This window comes from Topomyia yanbarensis, chromosome 3 (genome assembly GCF_030247195.1).
Source record: "Topomyia yanbarensis strain Yona2022 chromosome 3, ASM3024719v1, whole genome shotgun sequence".
In the NCBI taxonomy this organism is placed as follows: Eukaryota; Metazoa; Arthropoda; class Insecta; order Diptera; family Culicidae; genus Topomyia; species Topomyia yanbarensis.
Window position 1 is genome coordinate 369072464 of NC_080672.1, and position 25353 is coordinate 369097816.

Genomic DNA, 25353 nt, shown 5'->3' on the forward strand with positions numbered 1-25353 from the left:
GAACCGATCACTCCATTCCTTTCGCGAGTACTGAAGCCCGCATGATAATGTTGACTAATAGGAAGGTGTCTCCGACGACCGACATCCTAGTAGGCTTGGTGGAGGTCGATTTGAATATTTCTCCGATGGAAAAAATAATGCTGATAAGTCTCATTTTCGATACAAATTCTATCTAATGCCACTGGTCCCTGGATGGTCTACTTCCACACCAAAGACAAGCCATTTAATATATATCACGTGATCTAACAAAACAACACTCGACCATGTACGAAAAAGTATTTCGTCTACGTACCTACCCGGGAAGTAGAGATTGACGGTGTAGTCTCCGAGAAGGGCCTTAATTGCGAAATAGGTGGTGGCTCCTCCCAGATCCCTGAGCTTCAGACAGTGAAAGTTCTGGTATGAAAGCAACTGCATTCAGCAAAAATCGAGGAGTATAAGAAAAAAAAATTCCATCAGCTTCATTTCGAGCCTTTGGCCGGATTTGTTCTTGCAAAATTTGTTCTTTTGAACGGGACTTGTCTACTTGCTCACCCTTTTATACTACGGGGTATGAACTGCCGTCTTGCTAACAATGAGTCCACTGTAGAAACAAGGTACGATGTGGAAAATGCGGAGAGGATTCAGAAAACTTTTTCTTTTTTGGAGCGACTCCGAATGAACTGTCGACATATCCCGCATATAAATTATAGGGGAAAACCACTTCAGCTGGTACTAGAAGACTTCAACTCCCACGGTTTGCCATGAGTTTGTCTTCATTCTGATAACCGATCTATCTTACTGTATGATATTCGCGACAATTTCAATATGACCATCTTGAATACAGTGGGAATGACACAAATGCCTACCAGTGAGTTAGATTTATCGTTGTACTTTACCTCATTAGTGTGCCCATTGATTGAAAGAGCTACGCGTCCGCTATACCCGAAACAATCGAATCAAAATAAGAAATTCCTCCGGTGGAAGTGTACAACGTTTTAAGGGGGTTGTTTCCCTACACTGCGATTGAACGAATATCCGGCGCGAACAACCGTGGACGGTTTCCCACTCCGTTGTGGGCAAAGAGTGCTCAGAATTGTATGCAAGAAGGTCCTATGAGGACTTTTTGAACGTCGTATCGCCCAATTTTTTCCGAATATAAGCGACGATTGAAACGCAAATGAATAACTTGATGAAAACCGAAAACGCGGTCATTGGCACAAGTTCGTCAACGGATTAACGAGAGAAACAATATTTCGTCTGGTAGCTGGGCCCTACTCGATTCGACGTTTGATCGGAATACACGGAACTAAAAATCCTTTATCGGTGACGAGGACAACATGATAGACGTTTCGAGATGAAATTATAATACTGTATATAAACGTAATAATTGTTCTTGAAACACACAAATTTATCTGACAGGAAAGATACTCGCGCTAAGCATTCTCCCCACAAAACTTATCGTTTTATATTTACCTACGACCATGTCCACATCGTTACAGTTCCAAATAAGCGCTTCGATCGATGGAGCATGGAAGGCACTCTTTGTTTTTCGTGGAGAAAATATGGGTGTTCCTAGATTCTTTATGTTAAAATTATTCCCGATTGCCTGATACAAATATTAGTTTGAGTTCTTTCGTATTGTTCTATTCCGGGCAATGAGAAAAGTGGCACTTAGATTAGAATGGTAATGACAAGGCGGACACTTAGGTATTAGAAGGTAATATTTGTGAAAGATCGGGCAGCTTAAACGAATTTTTCAGTATTTCTTGTCAGAGGACGCTCGAAAATTGGCAAATTTCATGGGATTAAGGAAGTTTTGGAATACCAAAGGCATCAACCAACATTGGTTAAAAAGGAAGGATCAAGGTCGTGACTTCCTTCGGGTGGCTTCTCGGGTCATGTCTAATCATTATACGTTGAATCCGCATCTCCGGCGTATTGGGATCGTGGAAAGCGTTCTCTGTGCTTGGGGTGACGGCTATCGCGATATTAAGCATATTATCTGGTCGTGCGCTTAGTGTTCTAGCGCCAAATCTCCGTTAAATGAATCCCTTCGGCCTGGTTCTAGTCCGAGATGTGCTGGTTATCCTCCAAATTTGTTTATATTTTCTATTTTAGTTGGCTTTCTAACAGCTACCTGATCCCAAAAGTTCCCAGCGGATGCAAGGAAGTCAGACGGCGATCCGGTTCATGATGTCCTTATAATGATCTTTCGTTTGCCACAAATCTACAAGTTTTTTCCCTGCCATTTTTGTTCGCCCTCTCCTCGCTTTCACTGATACGGTCCCTGCCAATGATGTTGGTATCGACAATCTTTTGCTTTCTTTGGAGAGATTGTTGCTCCCTGTTTCAATTTTTAATCAAACGATTGTTCATGTTGAAAAAATAAAAATTGTATATCTTGTCCTTAAAAATATTTCTAACTGCTTCCCATAGTATGAATAAAATTGCATTGAAATTTTTTGTCTATCGATCTGAACTCCTTGTTTTAAGATGTAGATTGTCAAAATGTATTCTCATGAGTATAAATATAAAAAATAATTCCAAATTTCAAACAAATCCTTATTATTATCCCATATTCTCAAGAAACTTAAATTGTAAAGCAAATAAATTTGTATATGAATAAAATATGAAATTGTTTTACATCGAGGATTTCAAGAATTTTGTGCGCAAGATACATACGTGGTTAACATCAGGTTTTGGTTTGTTCCAAACATTCGTGTGGGTAATGCTCCCCCTGGTAATTTTCGAGTGGGTAGTACTACACGCATTCCGCCGGCCCCGCTTGTCACGATTTTTGTTAACGGCTCCTCTTACGGAAATATAATTTTTTTTTTTTCAAACGTTTATGAACAGTTTTTTTACGTGTAAACATTAAAGCGTGGGTGCAAAAAATAATTCCACTAATCGAGCCTAGATTTTGTACATTTGTCCTCGAACCTAAACGGACCTAAGCTCAAAAAGTTACTTGGAGCTAGATTTTATTCTTTTCTTATATAACCGTGTCCCACCTTAGTGCTTCAACATTATTGTATTGTCAAACAAAATAGAACACGTATATATGGAAGTAATCCAATTTACGAAGCAAAAAGTGCCACTGATGCTCCACTGGCAAGAGGAAGTAAAAAACTTCGTAGTGGCTACTAATTGGTATACTAAAACCATGTTATTAACTATAATCACTGCGATAAACTGCTCGAAAGCAATCACAAAGAAATAAACAAAGAGTAAAAAAAATATCTGGGAAGTAAGCTAACTAACCTCATGCACTGATCGTTGTTTGCACAGTGGGATGAATAAGCAAATCCTTGTTATTACATTACTAAGCCACACCTATGATCTTACTGACAGTATGAATCCATCTTGGCACGATTTTAACATCTGGTCTATACGACCAGCGTCTTACTTCGAACCATCGAACCAGAAAAAATGTAGACACAATTCTTTAAATCACGACTAGTTTCATGCATCTATTATCCATATAATAATCTCATAATCCTAAACGAATTTACGTACGACTATTTTTTCCGCACTTGAAAGTTCTGCATGGTGTGTGCCGCAGCTAGCTCACTGTGCGTAAGAGTTGTCACGTCATCCACCGTACCGCTTACCAGCGAAGTGCCTCACGCCCCATTTGAAGTTTGCATTTTTGTCCGTTTTGATGTAAGTATGCACTGGCCCACTGACACCGGGTGGCTTCCTACTGCTCTTCGTTGCCCATTTCCTGCCTTCGACGGCGTAATCATCACTATCTCCATCGTTCGTATCATAACGAACGCGTCGCCTGGAGCTGCCGTATTGGTCATCATCGGACGCAGTTCGATAATGACGATACTGCATTGATTCACCGTGGGGCATCATCGTTGCCGGGTGGTTTGTTGTCTTGGCGGTTATTACCAACGGTGGCCGAAGATGATGTGTTACTGCCGCACTCGTTGCATTACCTCTACTGGCATAATTTTCGAGGAAATCAGATGAAAAGATGGCTGCGATAGAAAGATGACATAATTATATCAGACCATTATCAACACCTAGCAATAGCAAATACTCACCACTCGATCCAACGTGGGTTGATTGACAGTTATGATGATCGATGTAGCTACAAATTAGAACTATTATGACTATTGAACAGTTAGGTTTCATATTGGGTCTTCATCCAACATAATAAAGAATTAAATCAGTGTTGAAAAAATACCGCACATCAATCATTTGAGCATTTAACATTGCCTGAAGCTGTATTTATAGCCTAATCCGTCCCATTCGAAAGAAACCTGCCCATTGATATAGAAAATTATCCAACACTTGATTTCATTTCTTGATATTAGCCGAGAAGTAGGCAGGGCAAATCAAATCGATGCCGCCAATACGTAACCGGGTGAAAAAACAAAAAGTAAACAGCTGAATTGTTGTAGCCACGGGCTGTGACGCTGCAGCTGATTGTTTCCGTTTGTTTCTTATTGGATTTTTTTCATACAGCCAAATGAAAGAAAAAAATTATCGTTTTGCATTCGAGCTTGATCGTTTTGGTCACCCCCGGTAAGGGTAATGTGTGTATTGTGTAGTTTTTTACTGTGCTAGTGAAATAGTTCACGAAATAATAAAATGTTATTCATGTATACATAAACTGATTCCTGATTTCTAGTAAAATAGCCTCAACTCACCATTCATGCTCGTGAAATAGTTCACAAAAACACCTGACCATGACATAGTTCAAAAAATCATAAAATATCGTTCACTGGTTCGCGAACAGGTTCATGATTCCTAGTATAATTTTAACGACTGACCATTCGTGCTCGAGGAATAGTTCACAAAATCATAATGATTCAAAGTACATGATTCACAAGTGCTTGTGATATTTAGAAGGCATCCGTAATCATTTCCAATTTTATGCAACTTTCCACATGGTCTTCAAATTTTCACAAAATATGGGTTTTTCATGAAATATCTTATAGATACGTACAGCTTCTAGTGACTAGTAATAGATACGAGCAGAAGATATAAGAAAACTATAAGGACCCCGAACAGCTGTTTTCATTTAACCCTCAAAAAGGCAAGCGGTGTCAGTAGCACGGCTAGTTACAGTTCTCTAGGTTCAATGAATTTTTGATTTGAAATACAAATGATCGAGCGTTTTCAGGCTTGAGATTCTCTCACTGATAAAACGACAAAAAATAGGCTTTTGATTTCATTGGCTATCATGAGCGATTCTTCTTGAAGTCACAATTTTAGTTTGCCTTTTTGAGAGTTAATAAGGTTCAATGTGATGTCCGGACAGAAAACGAAAACTGTGCTGAGCACCAAAAATATCTTATGAAGTCACAAATCGTATTCGTGATGTAGTTCACAAAACAAAATACCGCGAAACAGTCACGGTTTTATGATTCAAGTCACATTACTCCGAGTAAAAAATCCGATAGTAATTAAACACGAACATGAGTTACATTACTCCACATGTCAAATTCGAAAGCGAGCTCAAGAATAACATATCACGATAACGTGCATAAAAATTACAAAAATCGTGACTAAGATCCTGAAATCATGACCCTAAACTAGACTACCTTTTTCCAAAGTTGTCCTACTAGAGCTGTAGAGCTAGACTCTCGGTAGGGCTCCCCGTCAGAATCACTCACTACAATTGCAGATGAGTGAAAAGTACCACTACGGTTAACGTGATACCTCAAAAACTATTCATCCGATTTTTTTTTCAAATTGTTTGTATTTACATTCTCGTGTACTTGAACGGTTCCTTTTCCATCAAAATATTTTTCGATTGATTGCAAAGAATTTTTGTTTAAAATTTTTAGCACCACAAAACTAAATTTTTTGGTCAACATTTTTTTTGCAAGAAAAATATTTTGTTGTTTTGCTTTTTTGATTTATGTTCTTAATCGGGTTGGAGAGCGTTCACCGCAAGCCTCTGCCAAAAAACACGCTTCGGAGGATAACTCCGACTACCTTTTTTATTTTAGCTTGTTTTTTATATCTTCGACCATCGAACTTTCTTTCGCTTTTTCAAATAAAATTTGCATAAAACTGTTTTAAAAAATCACAAACTTAGCTCACCTTTTCACAACAACTTTGTATATAAGGCCAATTTAGCGGGCCGTGATTCTGAATGTGATATTGATTGTACGGTTCAAATATGTGCGGGCGTAGGGACTTCACGATCGCGTTTATCATCCCGAAGGGACCGAGCATTTCTACGTTAACGTGTTCAATAGCGTGTGCTAACGTGTACGTAACTTCGCGTGTATAAATTCAACTTTATAACCGTTTGTTTTATTCGCATTTTCGCGTGAGTTCTTGGATGATCGCACGCGGACCGTGAATCTGATACTAAAAATTCGGTATGCGATTCGGATGGTCCAACTGAATGTAGGGACCTAAGTTGCTAGGACGGAGGGTAAATATTTCCGGACGTGACCGTTACATTATCGCACGAACACGGCCGTTTGTGAGCTGAGACAGCGTTTGTAACTTCGTAAGTACTATAAGACAAATATCGCGCTAAATCGTATTCAGAGTTGGCAGCATCCTCTCCGATTTTAATGAAACTTTCTGTACATGAGAGCTTTGTCACAAAAAGCCGCCTTGCATACTTTGTTTTTCCAACAATGATCTAGACTGTCTTTTGAAAAGGGTCAAACTTTTTTATCAGATTTATTCAAATGGCTATAGTCTAAAAATGACAAATCCTACAAAAAAAATGTTGTAGGAGTGATTTTTACAAAATTAGTCAAATTTTTGATTGAAAATATTGAAAAAAATCTTCATCGACTCCTACACTAAAAAAAACGATTTTCAAAATTGAAGGTGGATTTACAAAAAAACATCTTTGATTTGAATGAAATTTTGTTCCAAGATCGGTAATTATGTTCCCTACCTACCGTAAAAAAATCAAGTTGGGTACTTTCAAGGAATAAAAGTTATTTGAAAAAACCTTTTCATTGCCCAAACTGAATTTTTTTCAGTGTATTTTTATTATTTTTTTTATTGAAAACTAAACCAAATAAAGTCATAATCATCTCAGAATACAATTTCCCAACTGCTAGTTGCAAAAAGTATCAGTAACGAATTTAGTATATATTCATAATAAACTTGAATGAAGACTGGCAGACTGGACGATCGGAAGACTGCGGTTCAGTTGTTCATCTCAAAAATGATAAATTTTATGAAACAATTGACAAACTTTCCTAAAATTCTTCCAGTCATCCGGTCATGAATTTTTGACGGTAGGTTGGGAACATAATTACCTATCTTGGAACAAAATCTCATCCAAATCAAAGATGTTTTTTTGTAAATCGATTTTAAATTTTTAAAATCGAATTTTCTCAGTGTAGGAGTCAATAAAGCATGTATTCAATATTTCTATTCAAAAATTTGACTAATTTTGTGAAAATAACTCCTACAACAATTTTTTGTAGGGTTTGTCATTTTTAGACTTTGACCTTTTTCAAAAGACAGTCTAGATCATTTGTTTAAAAACAAAGTATGCAAAGTGACTCTTTGTGACAAAGCTCTCATGTACAAATAGTTTCATCAAAATCTGAGAGAATGCTGCCAACATTTGTTCGAGTTGGCGCGAAATTCGTCATAACCTTCACCTTACTACCGGAGTGTTATCAAGTTTGTGCGATCGCGGGTGTGTGTAGATGATTGCGAAGGGCTTAAGCCTTCGTATGTTGACGTGTTTGTCGCGTGTATTTATTCGATTTTGTAACCCTGTGGCCATTCACATATTCGCGTGTGTTCTTGGAACGTCACGCGGACCGTCATTCTGATATTTAGTTTTCGGTATACGGATCACATTCTGACAGGGAGTGAGTTACCCCATATCACTAGAGTTCCCGGTCATGTCGCCATGTTGTCCAGTTTATATAAGAGCTTCCTTTTTTCAACTGGTCCAATTGAAGGTATGGACTTAGACTGCTGGTACCGAGAATAGAGACTTCCGGATGTGACCGATTCATAATCGCGCGAGAGCAGGAGTTTGTAGGTTCACCACTTGAGACCGCATTTGAAAATTTTTAATTGCTGAGACGTTCACCTTATCACCGTGATGTTATCATGTTTGCGAGATCCCGGGCGTAGGTGTGCGTGAATGATCGAGAAGGACTCGAGCGTTTGTATGCCATCGTGTTTGTTGCGTGTGGCAGCGTATAAGTAACTTCGCGTGTATAAATTATTTTCTATAACCTTTCGCATGTTCTTGAATACTCGCGCTCGGGACCGCGAATCTGATACTTGATTTTTGGTGTACGTTTCAGATACTAGAAGAGAGTGAGTGCTCCCATTTCACTGGAGTTTGCGGTTTGTCGCCCTGGAACATGTTGTCTAGTGTATATTAGCGTCATTTTTATTGGTCTAACTGAAGGCATGAGGCTAGGCTGCTAGGATCGAGGATAGAGACTTCCGGACGGGACTAATTCACGATCGCGCGAGTGGTGGGTCAATGTTTGAGACTGCGTTTGTAAATTTATAAGTGCTAAACTTTCACTTAATTACCGGGGTGTTTCAATGTTGGCAAGATCGCGGGCGTAAGCATGTGTGGATGATTGCAATTGCATGTTCGCGTTTGTGACCAGGTTTGTGTTATCGCAAAGGTCACGAGCGTTTGTTCGTTTAGCATGGGAGAGATTGTTTGTGTACATGAGAGAATATGCAATTTATTTAGGTGTTTTTTTGTGCAGTCATCTCTGGACATCCATGTGTTTGAAGACTACTCGAACCAAATTGATAGGGATTGCTTCACTGTGTGCTGTATCAAAGCTCTTTGAAATAATCGTTCAAGATTTCATTACTCACAACTGCTCTAAATACATATCCGAGACTCAACACTGATTTATGCCTCGTCAATCAACTTCCACGAACCTTACATCATACACATCACTCATTATTAGATCATTAGAAGATCGCCAACAGGTTGACGCTATATACACCGATTGCTCGGCAGCTTTTGATAAGATCAACCATAGAATAACTGTTGCCAAGTTGGATAGGCTCGGATTCAGTGGATCTTTATTGGATTGGCTTCAGTCATACCTTACCGGTCGCGAAATGGCTGTAAAAATTGGACACTGCACCACTGCATATTTCGCTGTTAGCTCTGGAGTTCCTCAAGGCAGTCATCTTGGGCCATTTATATTTCTGCTCTACCTCAACGATTTGAACCTTTCTGTAAATTGTCTGAAACTATCATTCGCCGATGACTTAAAGTTATACCATCAAATTAAAAATGCTAAAGACACTGAATTCTTACAATCACAGTTAGATATATTCACTAACTGGTGCACAGTGAATAGGATAGTTTTGAATGCTTCAAAGTGTTCTGTTATCTCGTTTCTCCCGCAAACACTCGACAATTACATACGACTACAATCTTCTGTAAATGACTTAGGAGTTATTCTGGATCCCAAACTAAATTTTAAGGATCATATGGAATACGTCATTTCAAAGGCCTCCAAGCTCCTTGGATTCATTTTTCGCGCTACTAAAAACTTCAGCGATTTACATTGCTTGAAAGCATTTTATTGTGCTCTGGTTCGCTCTACTCTCTAATATGCAGTAGTGGTTTGGTCACCTCATTACCAAATCGATGTCCAGCGCTTTGAAGCTATTCAGCGCAAGTTTGTTCACTTTGCTCTTCGTAAGCTACCATGGAGGGACCCGCTAAACCTACCGTGTTATCAAGACTTATCGACCCTGATTTGCTGTCTGTTCGACGAGATGTTGCTAAGGCAGTTTTCATTGCTAATCTGCTTCAATCAAGAATCGATTGTTCTGATCTCCTGCAACTTCTGTATTTCGACATACTTCGTCGTATTCTTAAATTTTATTCATTTTTTTAAGAATCCCTCGCGCCAGAACTAATGACGGCTACAATCAGCCATTCATTAGCATGTGCCGTCTATTCAATCGTCGCTCTAATTTTTTCGATTTTCACCTGTCATGTAGTGCTGTAAAACGATTATTCTTAAGCTCCCTGTCTCAATAGTCATAGCTCTAGCACTAGTCCTTAGATATAAATGATGCTCTGTTAATGTTAATTGTATAGTATTAGTCAATTAAATGTGTCATTTGGAAATGTGTAATCTGTTGATACAAAAGATGAGGAGGTTTTATGCCCTCTGGAGAGCGAGATTGGAAGGTTGCAAGAATTTCAGCTCCAGGAGGCTTTTCCCTACTCCAAATAAATAAATGAACAAAGAAACACATAAACAAAATTATGTCCATAGAAGACTGTAAACTCATTTATATAAGTATTTTGCTCAGAAACCCGTTACATTTTTAGTAATGGTACATTCTTTTGTTTAAATGATGATAAAAGCTAGTCGAACAAAACGATGAATCCTCGGTTGAATAAATCTTTTCAGAGCTTTGAAAAATCTGTGTTCATTTTTTATGAGAAAAAACTTTTTTGACATTACGTAGTCTTAATCTGGGAGGCATACAGAATGTACTGAATGGATCAACGCATACATCCGAATAGTGAGTGACGTTTAACAACTCAGCATTCCATTCCTATTTGTAGTTGCTTGCTATATTTCTGAAAAAGATTTAACTTACTGTTCGAGTTGTACAAACGCAATAATAAAGAAAGGTTTCATTGCGTCTTTCGATTATTCGTTCCATACTCGCTATGCTGAGTATGTGAGACTGGACCAAGGATGATTGAATATCAGTTGGGATTAAAGGAAACGAGTGAACTTTTCCATGCCTGTCCCAATTGACAAATTTAAGTGCTTGAATGAAGTAAATAATATGCTCAGAAGGCACCAGCAAGACAGATTACAATCGACGGATTTATTATGTAGATAGTAATATTTCGAAATTAACCTAGAGCGTAATTATCAGACACCTGGGTCTGGAGATATAGATTGGCAAATTATAAGCTTAGTTTGGTTTGATTAGGCTCCTAGAGGACGGCTCGACGCATCTTATTTAGATTTTCCTGAAGAGTTCGACTAAGAATGTTGTAACCCTGGTTGGCTGGTTGGTTACTATACTCTTTTATAATGGAATTCTCCTTCGTTGAAATGAGTACAACATGGAAGCCACTATGTACCACTGATAGTTGTTTTGATTATCAACGGTATTTGCTCAATAAGTGCTTCAAGGTACTAAACACCTTAATATTTCAAACACATTTACAAAAATAAATAACCACGAAAGCATTGCACACAAACGTTTTTATACTGGAACACTTTCTGGTGGAATAAGAGGCACGTGCCCTGTGGTCCTCGCCTGTGCCAACAATTATTGTGTTCTCCGTTGCATGGTCTTATCGTGTCGAGAACCAGTGATGCTAGACTACAAAATAATGGTTTGAATCGATTTTTTGTCGTCGGAAGGTCCTACTATCCCTAAAATCAAAGAAGTTTTGATCATCAATTAGAACATGATGAATTTTGGTTTCTCTGTTTGGGTGTTCCAGGCGTGCTTGAAAATGAATCGTGTGGATATTTTGGTCAAAGTACTAATGCTCTACGATAACGATCAACAGCTTTATTACACGGTTCGGCAAAAAAAAATCAACATAAGTGCGCTGAAGCCACATATTGTTTTTCGAAAAGTAGATGGCAAATGATAGAAGATTACTAAACTCATTAACAGCAAAAATACGAGAATTCAATAGGAAATTTCCTCAACTTTAAATTGGAACTAAAAGATTTAATATGCAAAGTATACTTTTTCAGTTTGTGGTATTTTTAAGACCAACAAGAGATTTACAGAAAAAGTTCAATACCCCAGTAACGATTGAGAGTTGATGGGTATTTGTAGAACGACTTTTTCCCCAAATATTATCCACTATCACTCCTCAAGTGGTTATTAACCATGAACCAAACACCCTGTATGTTCAAAATAGTAATACAGTGAAGAAGCGATTTTATCAGCCTTTGATTTTGTCAGCCTCATATAAAAATTGATAGTTGGTAGTTTGATGGGCTCTAGCAGACGAACCAAGTTGATTTCGAATAAATCCATTCTCGAGCATATTTTTCTTATCTTATACATAGATCCGAAATATGCAAAAATGAAAATTTTAATTTTTTATGATGCTATATATAGTAACTAAAGAAGAATATTTGAAGAGCTTCGGTTTATTAAAACGAAAGAAAAGTATGTGTCCCTATTTTGTCAATGTCACCGTTTTGGGGGTTCGGTTTCGGAATAAGTTCGTACCGAAAGTATTAATTCATCACTGTCCGTGTCTTCCAACAGTCGACGTTCAGCTGGTTGAAATATATGACCGATAAATGAAACTTAAATTAAATATCTCGCTGTTACTAGTTGAAATCTAACAATGGCTATAATATGGAAATGAATAGGAGATATATTGAAATATTTTTCAAAATTATAAAAATATAATCGATTTCGAAATACATAGGCTAAAACCAAATCTCGTGACACAACAGCGGTTTCCTTCCTTTCCGAAAATATACTTCAACACTGTTTCCCAATGAAATACAGAAACCCACCATTTAATATTATAAATTACTTAAATGTTCAAGCTTTATTCTTTGTAGTGTTCACTATATTCACTGAGAGCTGACATACAAGTCAAGTTTTCAATGTGTATAAGAAATAAAACTGTCGTTTTGAAATGTCACTAGCAAGCAGCAACTTGCCACTAGCCGGCGCTACGCTCGGCAAGCAAACGCTATACGGGCGTTGCGTGCAAACTTGGATACAAAAGAGATTCATGCATGCGAACCTATATGCGATGGTGATTTTCAACGTATGTTCATTTAAAGGCTTACACAGGTTTTTCAGGAAAGTTTATTCTAGCTTATATGCCTGTTCTCTGTGCTGTATTATAAAACTGCAATCACAAACGCTTCATACTGAGAACATACATTAAATAGTACCTCGTCATGTAAACATTCCAAGACCCTATATTCGATTGCCAATTTGCGTTGTTAATTATTATTTAGACACAAAACTGCATTATTATACTCAGATTGAATAACGACAGTGTGGTTTTGTTTCAACGATTAGACTTTCAATACCTTCGAAAAAACCCAACATCTGTGCATAATTTGCATAATTTGCATGTGAAACCGGCAATAATTTACCACTTTCGTCGTAACGCATGATAAACTCCTCCATCACAGCTTCCACCGATATGCTTTCATATTGTCGCTATAAAGGTAATACCGATTCGATCGAAACATTTCAATCGTCATTCTATCGTCAATCTCGTTGAAAGTGACAGTTATCGAGATGAAAGTGCATCCGTTGAATGTAATCCGATTTCGTATAACTCCTCAGCCAGCAGCAGTCAGAAGCTAGTGGGCATTTTGCCCAACATGAGTGTGTGTTAATTATGGGTCAGTCGATGGTGCCGCGGGTCCCCGGCCGCTCTCGTCAACGACACCACGCGATTGTGATTGCACTGTTTACATCTATCTGCTGCTGGTGGTGGCAAACTGTTACAGTAGCAGCAATAGTAGTAACGAGTGAAGAGTTACCGCGCGATGTCGAGTTAATTGAACAAATCACCCCTACGGTACCCAAGAACCAGGTCGAAGTCGGCGCTTTCCCAACGGTTTACTACTATCCGAGTTACGTGAGAGGAGTCGACCCAGTTGAGGAATACAATCGACGCCGATTGCACGTGGACACTTCGGATTATATGAAGTTTAATAGGGTAGATACAGATCGGAACCGGCGGAGAGCTTCGGGGGGCATGAAGATGATCAGAACAAAGTATGTGGACTCGTATCCCATTGAGGATAGTGATATGATATCGAACAAAACGGTACATGATTTTGCTGGAAGCAAAAATAATGTTGGAAGTACTAACAAAAGTAAGCGTAAAAAAGTGAGGGATCCGATAAAACGAGTTGGCTGGTATGGCCCATCGGATGTTGGAGATCTAGTAGATGAACAGGAAAGTATGGACTATCCTAGGCGGTACGAGGAATCCGATCCACATGTGTTTTCTTACGAACAAGGGGAGTCAGGTGAACGGACTGACAATCGTAGGCAGAACAGTCTGCCTGAGGATACCAAGTATTTTCAGTAAGTATTCGTGGGATATTCGCTAATTGGATGCAATCTGGGAATATTCGACAAATTACTGTGGTAACTGTATGACTGTGACTGAAGTGTTATAAAAACAAGAACTCAACCGCGTAATATTCAAGTTGTGGTGCGAAGAGGCTCAAGGAAGCCGAAAATCCGCAGTCTTCAAATGGTACAACGCCAGTTGTCCTGATCGGACGGGAAAGTAAAAAGTCACCGAGTTTTCATGTTAAATTCGCACTAGTATGTCACGCAGTAAACAAAAACAATTTGAATAATAGATACATTGCTACGAAAATACCGCATGCAGTACAAATTTGAATGAACTGAAAAAATAATTGTGTTCTCCAGTCAATAAAGTAGAAATTGATTCGTCTAATCGAGTTGGACCAATTTATCTCAAGCCGTGAAGTCCTAGAAACTCCGCAGGATAAGTCCAGGCTTTTCTTTTCTCCTCTCAATTTTAAATTCAGTGTAATGTCCATGCGGTTTCATTGTCTTTGGTCTGATGTCCATTGGACCTAAAGTCCGTTCCGCATAATGCCCATTCGGCAGAATCACCTTCAGTCTTGAGACCTTCGATCTAATGGCAGGACAGTTTTTCAACGTCACTATCGTTTCTTAGAACTTTAGCTGCAAAAAAGCTGTATAAATGCAGCAATTACAGTTTTGCAAAAAATGAAAAAAATAACTCATGTTTTAAAGAAGGAAAAATACACAATTGATTTTTCCATAGTCTCTTTTTAAGCACATGTATCATGTGATGAACATTACAATACGTCGTGGCATGAAAAGTTTTCCATGATGGTTCACTGATGTCACTAACGCCCACAAGCCGCTGTATCAAAGACCTTAGCGTCAAAATGAAAGCAAAATATTTCTTTGGCCCTCGGAGTCAAACTTGCTAATGATTTCCATTCGGTCTAATGGCCCATTCGACCTAATGACATTCGATGTAATGGCTTTCGGCATAATGACTCTTTTGGGCAAATGGCTTTCGACAATATGAATAGGACAAAAAGTAGAAAGACACAAGGTCGAATGACAAATGGTCGAAAATACAAAAGATCGACAGGACAAAATGTTGAATGACAAAAGGTCGATGAACAAAAAGTCGAACGACAAAAGGTTGAAAAAACTGAAGACCCAATGAATGAAAGGTCGAAATCAAAGATTTGTATGTTTAAAAATATACTCAGGTTTTTTACGCGTTTTTGCGCGGTTTTTTGTGAGGTTTTTTTACGCGGATTCCTTATAAATCACGGTGGGTTTGGTAGAACAACTTTATTCGAAAAAAATCGGCATCGCTAAAACTTCAGCATGTGATAGAATAGGCTTTTCCCTTTCTTTTGAAAGTAAAATTAAAATATTCTGTCGGTGGCTCCAGAACCAGTTTTTATTTTAAAGTTTTTTGTTTGACAACTTAGGTTTTTCAATGAAACTGGTTCATATTTTTGCCCCTAGGTAGTACTTTAGACATTCAAGTATTACCAAAAGTGAGAATCTGATGGACAATTTCATTGTGTATAACTTTGTAGAGAACTACATCGCGATCTAAAATCGCCAGAGAAAGCTAGTAATTTTTTATCTAGTTTCTAGATTCGCACGGGGCCTATTGGTATAGAAGCTTTGTCCCAAAAACATTTTCATTTGTAACAAAATGGTTTGACTTATTTTAACAGCGTGCTCAGAAGAACCTGAATACTAGTAAAGTCCCACCTTTAAGCGAAAAATAGTTCCAGATTCCACCGTTTTATGCGCACCAATGATATTTTAGGAGCAAGGAGATATAGAGAAGAGTAGATAAAATTTGAGCGAAATTAGTACTCTTTTGAAAGATGCTGGGTAATACAGCCATATGAAACAGTTTTTTTTCTGTCACAGATATATATGTTTCATCTTTTTTATTTCTTCACTCATTCTGGAGTATGCTTGATGTAATTTTGAATCAACCTTTTTGCTCGTGAGCATCTTGTGGGAAATATTTGGCCTAAATTTTAACATTTTATTTGATCAAACTCGATTAGATATTCAGTCATTTGATTTGATATCGATTGAGAATCCTGATTGACAGCTTCATGAATAATTCGATGAAATTTATGTTCAAGTTTGTTAACTTTTGGGAATCGCTGAGCATAAATCGCAATAGTAAATGAGAAATAAAGGTTTTGTCTATTGTACGAAGATAGCGATCTCAATATAAAAGTGGCTATCGAAAGTATCACCTTTACCCGAAAGACGTGTTGCTGTTAATGTCTTCAGATTCTGAACTGAGCTGGCAACTCTGTCTTCTTGATACGTGGTCTTTGCTCTTATCCCATATTATAAGGGAAACCTTCAGTAAACAGACTTGTAGTACTTTGAGAATTTACTGAATGTATTGGCCAGCCTGATATTTTCTTATTCGTTTTCTGTTGTGATCCGTGTTCAACGAGTAACGACTCCGGAAATTCTTCTTAAAGGAAATTATGAAACTTGATTTTGGTCTTTTTTCTAAGATTATGTGAAGTGTGTTCGATTTGGAAAAAATTGAGTACAAGCAAACCTCTGCATCAATAAATTCTGATGAAATGAATCTACCCCAAAAGATAACAAACATGGATCCAAAACTCAAAGAGCTTTTCTCTCTTTCATTCATCTTTCTTTTAATGTTGATAAGGACAAATAGGATTCTCAACCCAAAGTTGCAATAAAATCCGTCGTTTATTTCAATTACTCGAACTGTCTACTTTAGTTCATTCAAATATAAAGCTTTGAATTTAAGCCAATTGTATTTTGCTAGGAAGGATAGGATCAGGTCATTCTAGTTTACATTAGCTATCTCCTAGAGCGAGAAAAGAAACGAAAAAGGCATGATAATATCCGTTACTACATTAATCAAAATCTTGAAAAGGTATAGGATTATCGAATAAATTTGGTCAACATCTTTCCACACCTCCTTGTTCATAAAGTGTCATTTTCGCCCACGAACCGGAGGAATTTGAAAATATATTTTTTTTTCTGCTGAGAATGGGACTTTGTAAACATTGAACTAGTCAAGACCATTCCGAAATACTCATATTGATTGGGTTATAGCGAATGTGGCCAGCACGGAAGTGGCCATCTTGGATTTCAAAATGGCGTCAAAAATAAATTTCTGGCACCTACTGGTCAAGACCATTCCGAAAATATCCATATTGATTGGGTTATAGCGAATTTCACTAAACCAGAAGTCGTCATCTTGGATTTCAAAATGGCATCAAATATATATTTCTGGCACCTACTCGTCAAGACCATTCCGAAATTACTCCCTATTGTTGCGGGCCATGTGGAGTCTTCCAGACTCATCTCTTCCATCTTTCCGAAAATCTTCTAAGTCTTTTGCATTTAAAAGGACGAAAACCATGCAAAAAAACTTCCAAAAATATTCTTAGTCTTTTGCTGAGGTTTTTTTATGTAGATTTTCGAAAAAAAATTCACGCGGTGCGTATCCCCAGCGTAAAAAAGAAGGTGTATGATTGAAACCTAGAGAAATATTTTTTAGCATATTTAGAATAATCTTTTTCGGTAGCATATTAAAACGAAACAAAATCTTTGTTTAACAAACTCATAATTTTAATATCAAATATGTCGCAAACCAAACATAGTTAGTTGAGTATTCTTAAAGAAGAAGTTTAACTGATTTAATTAAATAAATAACAAAAAATAGTATCGCATCATGTGGTTACGTCCCATCGTTTTTAATTGTGCGTTATCCGACGAAACTAATTCATAGCCCCTATGCTTTAAAGAGTCGGGTAAACGAGTAGATCACAGATTTGCTTGTGAGGGGCCGCCGCCCCCGATGGCTAAAAAACTAATTACTAAATGTGGATTTAAAAAAAACACCATTGATTCGACCCCATTACTCTTGAATCCGTTAACTTGAATATAATTGCCCCGAATTTTTCACTACTTCATATTCCTTTTCATTCGTTGTAAAGGCAATTCTTTGAACATGTATTTTGTTGAATTGTTTTTCATTTGTGGTTTTCTCAAATCCAAATCAGAAATGAACAAAAAAAACAAATAGAAAGCTTCGTGAAAATTCGCATAATATTTGCAAGCAGCTGGCGTTTTGTTATTACGTTTTCTTTGGTGATAGTGAGGATTATTTAATTTCAAGCGTACATGCCATCCAATACAATTTTCCATATAATTTATTGCAGTACACTCAGGTTTTTTTTACGCGGGGGATACGAGCCGCGTAAATGAAAACCGCGTAAATGAAAACCGCGTAAATTTCAAAATCCGCGTAAATGAAAACCGCGTAAATTTCAAAATCCGCGTAAATGAAAACCGCGTAAATTTCAAAATCCGCGTAAATGAAAACCGCGTAAATTTCAAAATCCGCGTAAATGAAAACCGCGTAAATTTCAAAATCCGCGTAAATGAAAACCGCGTAAATTTCAAAATCCGCGTAAATTTCAAAATCCGCGTAAAAGAAAACCGCGTAAATTTCAAAATCCGCGTAAATGAAAACCGCGTAAATTTCAAAATCCGCGTAAAAAAAACCGCGTAAAAAATACCGCGCAAAAAAACCGCGTAAAAAAAAACTTGAGTGTATATAAAATATTGTAAACTCGTAGAATGCAAATCGCTTGTTGCACAAGTCTACGTGTTTTACAGCAAATCGAAAATTACCCTTGATACAGGAATATAATTATCAGGTTGATCATTAGTTAAAGAACAGCTCATGCCAAAAAGAAGGAAAATATCAATTAGAATCAAAATTTTGCTTCATGTTATGATTTTTGTTAACTATTATCTTTAATTTTAATTTCATCATTTTTCTCTGGAGGTTTACTGGAAAAATTAATTTTCGTAGTGACATTCATTTCTCTTTTGATTACCAACAAGAGTATAAAGAGTCACACGCACATATTTGCTTTTGTTTGCTACTCTAATTCACTGAAATAAGTAGATTTTTACACATATTTGGGTAATTCCTTTTGGTCTTTAGACCATTGGTTGTGATTTCGTCCTTTTGTGTTGCAACTTTTTGTATTTCGATCTTTTGTCCTTTACGGTTTTTCATCCCGTTGACCATTTGTTTTTCAACTTTTTGTGTATTTCGTCCATTTGTTTTTCGACCTTTTGTACCTAAACCAACGATGCAACATGTTTGCTGATTCTGCAATATGGAACAGTTGACTGAAGTCTTTCGTGATTTATTGACCTTTCCATCACCACGTTTGCATACTTGGCACAGCTGGTGGTGTACATATGCAACTGTGCCATTCCCTAATTATCATTAAGCCGATGAGACTTTTTCACTCAAGCACTTCGAGTACATCATAGCCCAATGGCAATTTTTACAGGACAGGTTTGGTGAGCGTCCGCAGGCTACGGGACTTCGATAACCACAAAAACCGTAGAAAGTATTATTCACAGCCCCATCACGTCTTTTTACCTCCAGGCTAAAATCGTAACCACATGTCTCTTTTTATTTTTTTTTGTCAAGTAGGAGAGAATAGTTTTTTTGACCCGCATCCTTACCACAAGAACTCTGTTAGGAATACCCGGGAAGAGGTTTCTCCAACTATCAGGTGTTACGGATTCTACTTCCCCGTATTGCATTCTACAATTAGCTCAGGAGGGATACGTGATGATAAGTCATGTAGCCTTACCTCTATACGGTCATTTTCTATATATACGGGAATCTTATTTCCAACATTGCCATTTTAAATCACGTGTCTTAAGTTGTTTTGCAGAACGAAACGTTTGAACTAATGTGTTCAATGATATCAATACTGCATTGCGGAGATGGTGATACTGAAGATAAAGGACTTCCGTAAGCCCCAATTCTTCACGAAAATTCGCTAGAATTGAACAAAATTTAAAGTCAACGACCGCAGCATTGGGTCGGAGCAGAGCTTTTTCATCAAGTTTACGCATAGTGGCAAGAATAAATAGAATGTTACCTTTGTTCTGTAGATAATGCACACTAGATCGAGAGAGGCTGCTTATTACCGTCCACTTTGCGCGATTGTAGGTCTGATTCCGCCAAAAGTAGAAAGTAAACTGCCAAAAAATTCATGGTAGTTTTAAAAAACCAACAGCTTTAAAAATGCTTAGAAGCAATAAAAAAATCTCAAATTCATGAAAAATACTTGGAAAATAAAATGCATGAACATACTTAAAAGACTGCGAAATGCTTTTAGAACTAGTTAAAAGTTTTAATAAGTCCTCGAAAGCTTTTAAACATAGTTTGTCTATAAAAATTATTGAAGCCGTAAAAAGTTTTTGATTTTTTTGAGGCTTTAATTATTGTTTGGAAGCTCTCATTAATGCTTAAGAGCCATAAAACCTGCTATTAAAAACTTTAAAAATGCTTGGGAGGTATGTTTATGGATGGATGGATAAAAGTCTTTGCCTGGATGCATGTTGGTAAACTTTAGTGATTTGTAATAACACTGCCCAAGCTCAGCTCCTGCCAGTAGAAGACAAAAGATTAGCCCGTAAAATTTTAAACCCGTTTCTAATGACCCTGCCACTTCTAGTTTTCCGGTCTGTATATTTCATTTTCTCTTCTCTCACTTGAGTACTATGGCTCTTAAATTTTCAGAATTTTCCCTACTTAGTAATCTCCAGCTAATTGAATGTCGTTAAAAAATATAAAAAAGAGTCGAAATAAAAAAAAAATAAAAACCTTGAAGTTTTTAAAAATAGGCAGAATTTTTTTTGGAAAATGTCATATTTTAAAAATACTTGAACGCTGTGAAAAATGCTTGAAAGACAAAATACTCGAATGCTTGAAAGCTGTTCCAAGCTATATAAACTCGTCGACTACCTCGGACCGTACCACATGAATTTTCACGTCGTAACCAATACTGTTCGGACTGCCTCGTTCTCTACCAGCTACCATGTACTTTGTTTTGACAGAGCTTCTAGTCGGATCGACTCTCAAAACATCATTTTTAAGGGGCACAAACGACTCTTCCACTGATCGGTGACCAACTTCAATTATGTCGATGTCATACATGAAGGCAAGAAACATGTGAAATCACGTGATAATACATTCCGTCTTGAGCCATAAACTAGAAAGTGCATCCTCGTGCTTCTATATATTCAGCCAGAGATCTCTTAGGCTATTCTGATTCTTTTTACCCATCCAGTAGCATATGAATCTGCTTAGTGACAGTTCGTTTCGTTTCACTGGGTCGTACGCGTTACAGTCCACAAGCAGACAAACCCGCAAGTTTCATTTCTGAAATTTATTCAGAAGTTGTCGCCGGATAAACATCTGGTCCGATGTTAAAGGCTCCTATCGAAAGCCAGTTTCGTATTCGTCAACGAAGTATTCATCCAATGATCGCTGTCTGCTAAACAGAACGCGGGACAGTACATTATAAGCAGGGTAGAGGATCATTATGTCTGGATGGTTATGACACTCGAGCTTATGGTCCTTCTGATAAATAGGTTATACGAGTACGACGGTATTTCAATTTTTCTCTTTCATAAAAAAAATATTTCAACATTGTAACCTCCTAGTTTTAAAATATCCAAAATGTAAAAACAAAAGAATTTGGCACCGCCAAGCTAACGCATTTGTGCCTATCAAATAAACGAAATGAATAAAAAAAAAATAATACTAAAATAAAATATTATACCTCATTGAGGTATTAAGCAGGTATTGAAAAATGTTTCTTCAATACCTGCTTAATACCTCAATGAGGTATAATAATCAAGTAATACTAAGTTTTGGTATGAATACCAAAAAATAGTATACTCGGGTTATTGCCCAGTTATTTTCTCCTGGCCGCGTCCCTTAGGGTAATTTAAAAGGTTTGGAACAAAAAATCCTTTCCTTATAAAAAATATTACGTGATTAATAAATTTGCATTGAATGATGTAATTTTTTATCAAACTTTGTATGGACATATCTACTCGACTACTAATTACTATTAATGTACTAATATACTAACTTAATCCTTGTGAAGCAGTGAAATGATTTTACATTAATTGGAACATTTAAATAGTTATTACTAGAATTTACCAGACATATAACACAATAACTGATGTTGGGGAGACTTGACCAAGATTTTATGGGGAGACTTGACCAAGTGGCAATTAGCTAAAGAAAGATACAAAATTCCTGATATTTATTATGCTTTGGTATCAACTATTAATGTTAATCACCCACCAAAAATCACAAAAATCCCACCTCAAACATAAGCCTTTATATTTTAGTATAAGTAAAAAAAGTTAGCAATAGTAGGACTGATTTCGTGACGTGTGAACATGCAATGCAAGCAGTACAGTTAATCCTTAAAAGGAAATACATTAAAAAATGGGGGGGGGAGACTTGACAAAAAAAAAACGATCACAGAAAAACTTTTGTAACTTTTCAAAAAGTAAATTAAAAATTCTGCAAAAAATCATGAAGACGCACAATAACTTTGCACATTATATCTCAATGACTTTTGAGGGATTGAAGACTTTTTTGGAGATTTATGCAGTTTTAGCTGAAAACCTGGTCAAGTCTCCCCATGTTCCCCGACATGGTAAGTAAATCAAATGAAAAAAAAAATCTTTCCACTTTAAAACATATTTGGCATATCTGGTAAAGAGCGTAATGCGCTTTGTCTGATTTTTCGTTCGTGAGAAAAATTTCAAGAAAGTTTGAATTCGCGTAAAGGCTAAAACAATGATTCCATTACCTCAAACTTATAGTACGTTGTTCAATAAAAAGCATAAGTTTATAAAAATATAATGATAATTGGAGCAGTTATGGCTTTTGCCCCGAAACCCTTTTGTATTTAAGAGGTTTGCGGTAATCACGATTGAAGACCGATCGATCAACTAAATTTCCAAAACTCAAAAAATTCCATTCGTATATGAGTATTCTTCGTACCCTAACGATTAGTTGAATAAATGATAGTTTTTTCCTACATTCGGGAACTCTTTCCCTATAAAATCGCTTTAATCGTTAAGATACGAGAAAAAATAATTACGATCAATTGAAAAAAAAAATTGAAGAAAATCGGTTGAGTAGTTTTTTGGCCATCATGATCATGAAAAAAATATTTTTGGGGAAAAATACATTTAGAGATAATCGAGTTTAAAATTTTAAGTTACCACTTCTCTTGGTAGACGAAGTCCGCTTGGAAGCGCTGATCAATTTCTTGGATCTTTATAAAAATTTGGGAAAATATTCTGAAGGAGTTGTACTTTCAGATAAAGTAATAAAAAAAACTTCGATTATTTAAAAAGTAAAAATGTACGTAACCCGTTAAACCGTGATATATTCGAGGGTGATATAAATTTATCCATATGAACGTGTAACGATATAATCGAAACATTATTGTATGACGAGGTGTTAATTGAACGCCAGTTGATCAGTTACAGACACGTTGTCGTTTGTTCCCATTTTGGCATATAAAACTGATTTTCTGAAAATCATCAATAATGAAAAACATCACAATTAAACCATCAGAGATACTTATTGGGAACAAAAATCGCCACTCGAACTAGAATTCGGACATCTGTACGAAACTCAGAACGGATGGGAAGAGCGGTACGAACGACAGGACCACCAAAAGAATAGACATCAAGGAAAAGTAGATCGAAAATTTATAAATACCAACTATAACTAACGTATTTTAAGCAATATATTTACTTCCTACTAAATAAACTCTCGCTAACATCTCGCACCTTATCTATGCTTCCTTCTTCAGGTATCTAAACTTCTTTGGTGACGGCTCATACAATGCAGGATCGAAACGTGGCAATGATCGGCACTACATAGAACAGCACGAGCAGGGCTCTAACAATGCGGGAGTATTTCAAAAACGGGTACTTTTCCTACATACGGTGGCATAAGATTTTAACAAAGTTTACTGGTGCTAGTCGTGACATAAACTAAAAACCTGATTTCTTTTTTTTTAATTTTTCGATTCAGGTGAAATGGGCCGACAAACACGGAGGATTCGGCGAGCACTATTGGGATTTGAATCATGTAACAGATTAGGATCTATGTACAAAGTATAAAATTGTAATAAGAGTTGTAATCGCATTTTAAATGAAGATAAAAGTGTAAATAAAAATGAAGCAGAAATCAGTTAATCTTTTAAAATTCACTTTTGTGTACGATCGTACGAATTGTTGAGTCTCGAGTCGTCAGCAATATAATCCGAAGAAACCGATGTAGCAATCTCACAAAATATTTTCCCTCTCGGGTATCAAATGAAAAGACTAAATAAACGGAATACTCCCTGGTTTCTGTACGATTGCGATTAATCGCGCAGATTTCTCCCCGTGAAGGACGAACGTGCCTTTCAGATAATCTACCTACGCGTCAGATACACGTGAAGCAACTTTCGAAGTCAAAAGAAAAAAATCACGTTTGGCATGGCGAAAAACGTCGAAGTGATGCGAATTCAGTGGTGAAATGATAGACAAATTTGAATCAGTTGCGAGCAGATGCTGTTGTGTTGTAATAAATTGTGGCATCTTAAGCCTATTTAATTTTTTCATAACCGGCCCTGAAACGATTATAGTAGTAAATATGGTAGATGATCACTGGTTGATCGTATTGGTAACATGGCCCTCCATTATTGCATTCATTACTCGACCTATAATCAAACAGTTTTGTTTAAATCCATACCAATAACTTTGATTCTTTGCTAAAAAGCAGCAAAAATATACCCTTTAAGCAAATGTGTTAAAATCTGTGTGTTATGGAGGATAAGATTAAACACAGTGGTTCTACCCTACTCAAAGCCGTAGCGTGTGGTTGGCCCCCGCCAAGGGCGCCAACCTTAGGGGGCGCAAAAATCCTGATCTGCTTTTTAAAATAATTGAGGTTAAGTCATGAAATTAGTCAGGATAGGAGTACCATTTCCAGGGTACACACAAAATTATTGTTTGAAAGTCGAACTGAAAAAGAAAGCTTGGAGTTGTGGAGAGGCCCCGGACTTTGAACAGAAGAAATGATTCTGTCAAATATTATTTCAATAACAATTTATTTGACAATTCAATTAGAGTTTCAATATTGGTATAATTTAATTTTCTCCAATATCTATCATAAAGTTAATTGTACATTACACTACAAAGTTTATACTGCATGAAAGACTAATCAAAAGAAAACTTTGAAACTTAGAACTCAAAAATTTTTAACGCGCAGTGGACAAAAAGAATAACATATGATGAACATCGTTTTTTAAATCGTAAGTCAAATTGCGTTTTTTTATCTTTTCAAGACGATATGACTTCTATTTCTATTTATTTCAATTCGTCGTTGCTGTCAAAAGAATCATGGCTCATTCAATGAGTTTCAACGTCGCAAATGCTTCGTGTGGAAGTTTATCGTGACTTAACTTT

At 36.9% G+C, this 25353-nt stretch overlaps 2 protein-coding genes across 2 annotated transcripts in view; one reads left to right on the forward strand and one right to left on the reverse strand.

Annotated features, from left to right (window-relative positions):
* Window positions 1-2890, reverse strand: part of LOC131692851 (peroxisomal targeting signal 2 receptor) — a 116084-nt gene extending 113194 nt beyond the window's left edge. The window contains exon 1 of the mRNA XM_058980180.1: window positions 2887-2890. The gene's annotated coding sequence lies outside the window, so the exon portion shown is untranslated. The remainder of the gene's footprint in view (window positions 1-2886) is intronic.
* A 10792-nt stretch (window positions 2891-13682) lies between these two features.
* Window positions 13683-24061, forward strand: LOC131688602 (uncharacterized). Its single transcript, XM_058972959.1, has 3 exons — window positions 13683-14007; window positions 23709-23826; window positions 23933-24061. Exons 1-3 carry the CDS (start codon window positions 13727-13729, stop codon window positions 23999-24001), a joined length of 468 nt encoding a protein of 155 aa, XP_058828942.1. The 5' UTR covers window positions 13683-13726; the 3' UTR covers window positions 24002-24061.
* Window positions 24062-25353: the final 1292 nt, after the last annotated feature.

Bases quoted from the DNA above. Each gene is read 5' to 3' on its own strand.
- LOC131688602 (XM_058972959.1), top strand. From the start codon at position 13,727: ATGATATCGAACAAAACGGTACATGATTTTGCTGGAAGCAAAAATAAT. The intron at 14,008-23,708 runs GTAAGTATTCGT...TTCCTTCTTCAG, and splicing joins GAGGATACCAAGTATTTTCA to GTATCTAAACTTCTTTGGTG. The intron at 23,827-23,932 runs GTACTTTTCCTA...TTTTCGATTCAG, and splicing joins CGGGAGTATTTCAAAAACGG to GTGAAATGGGCCGACAAACA.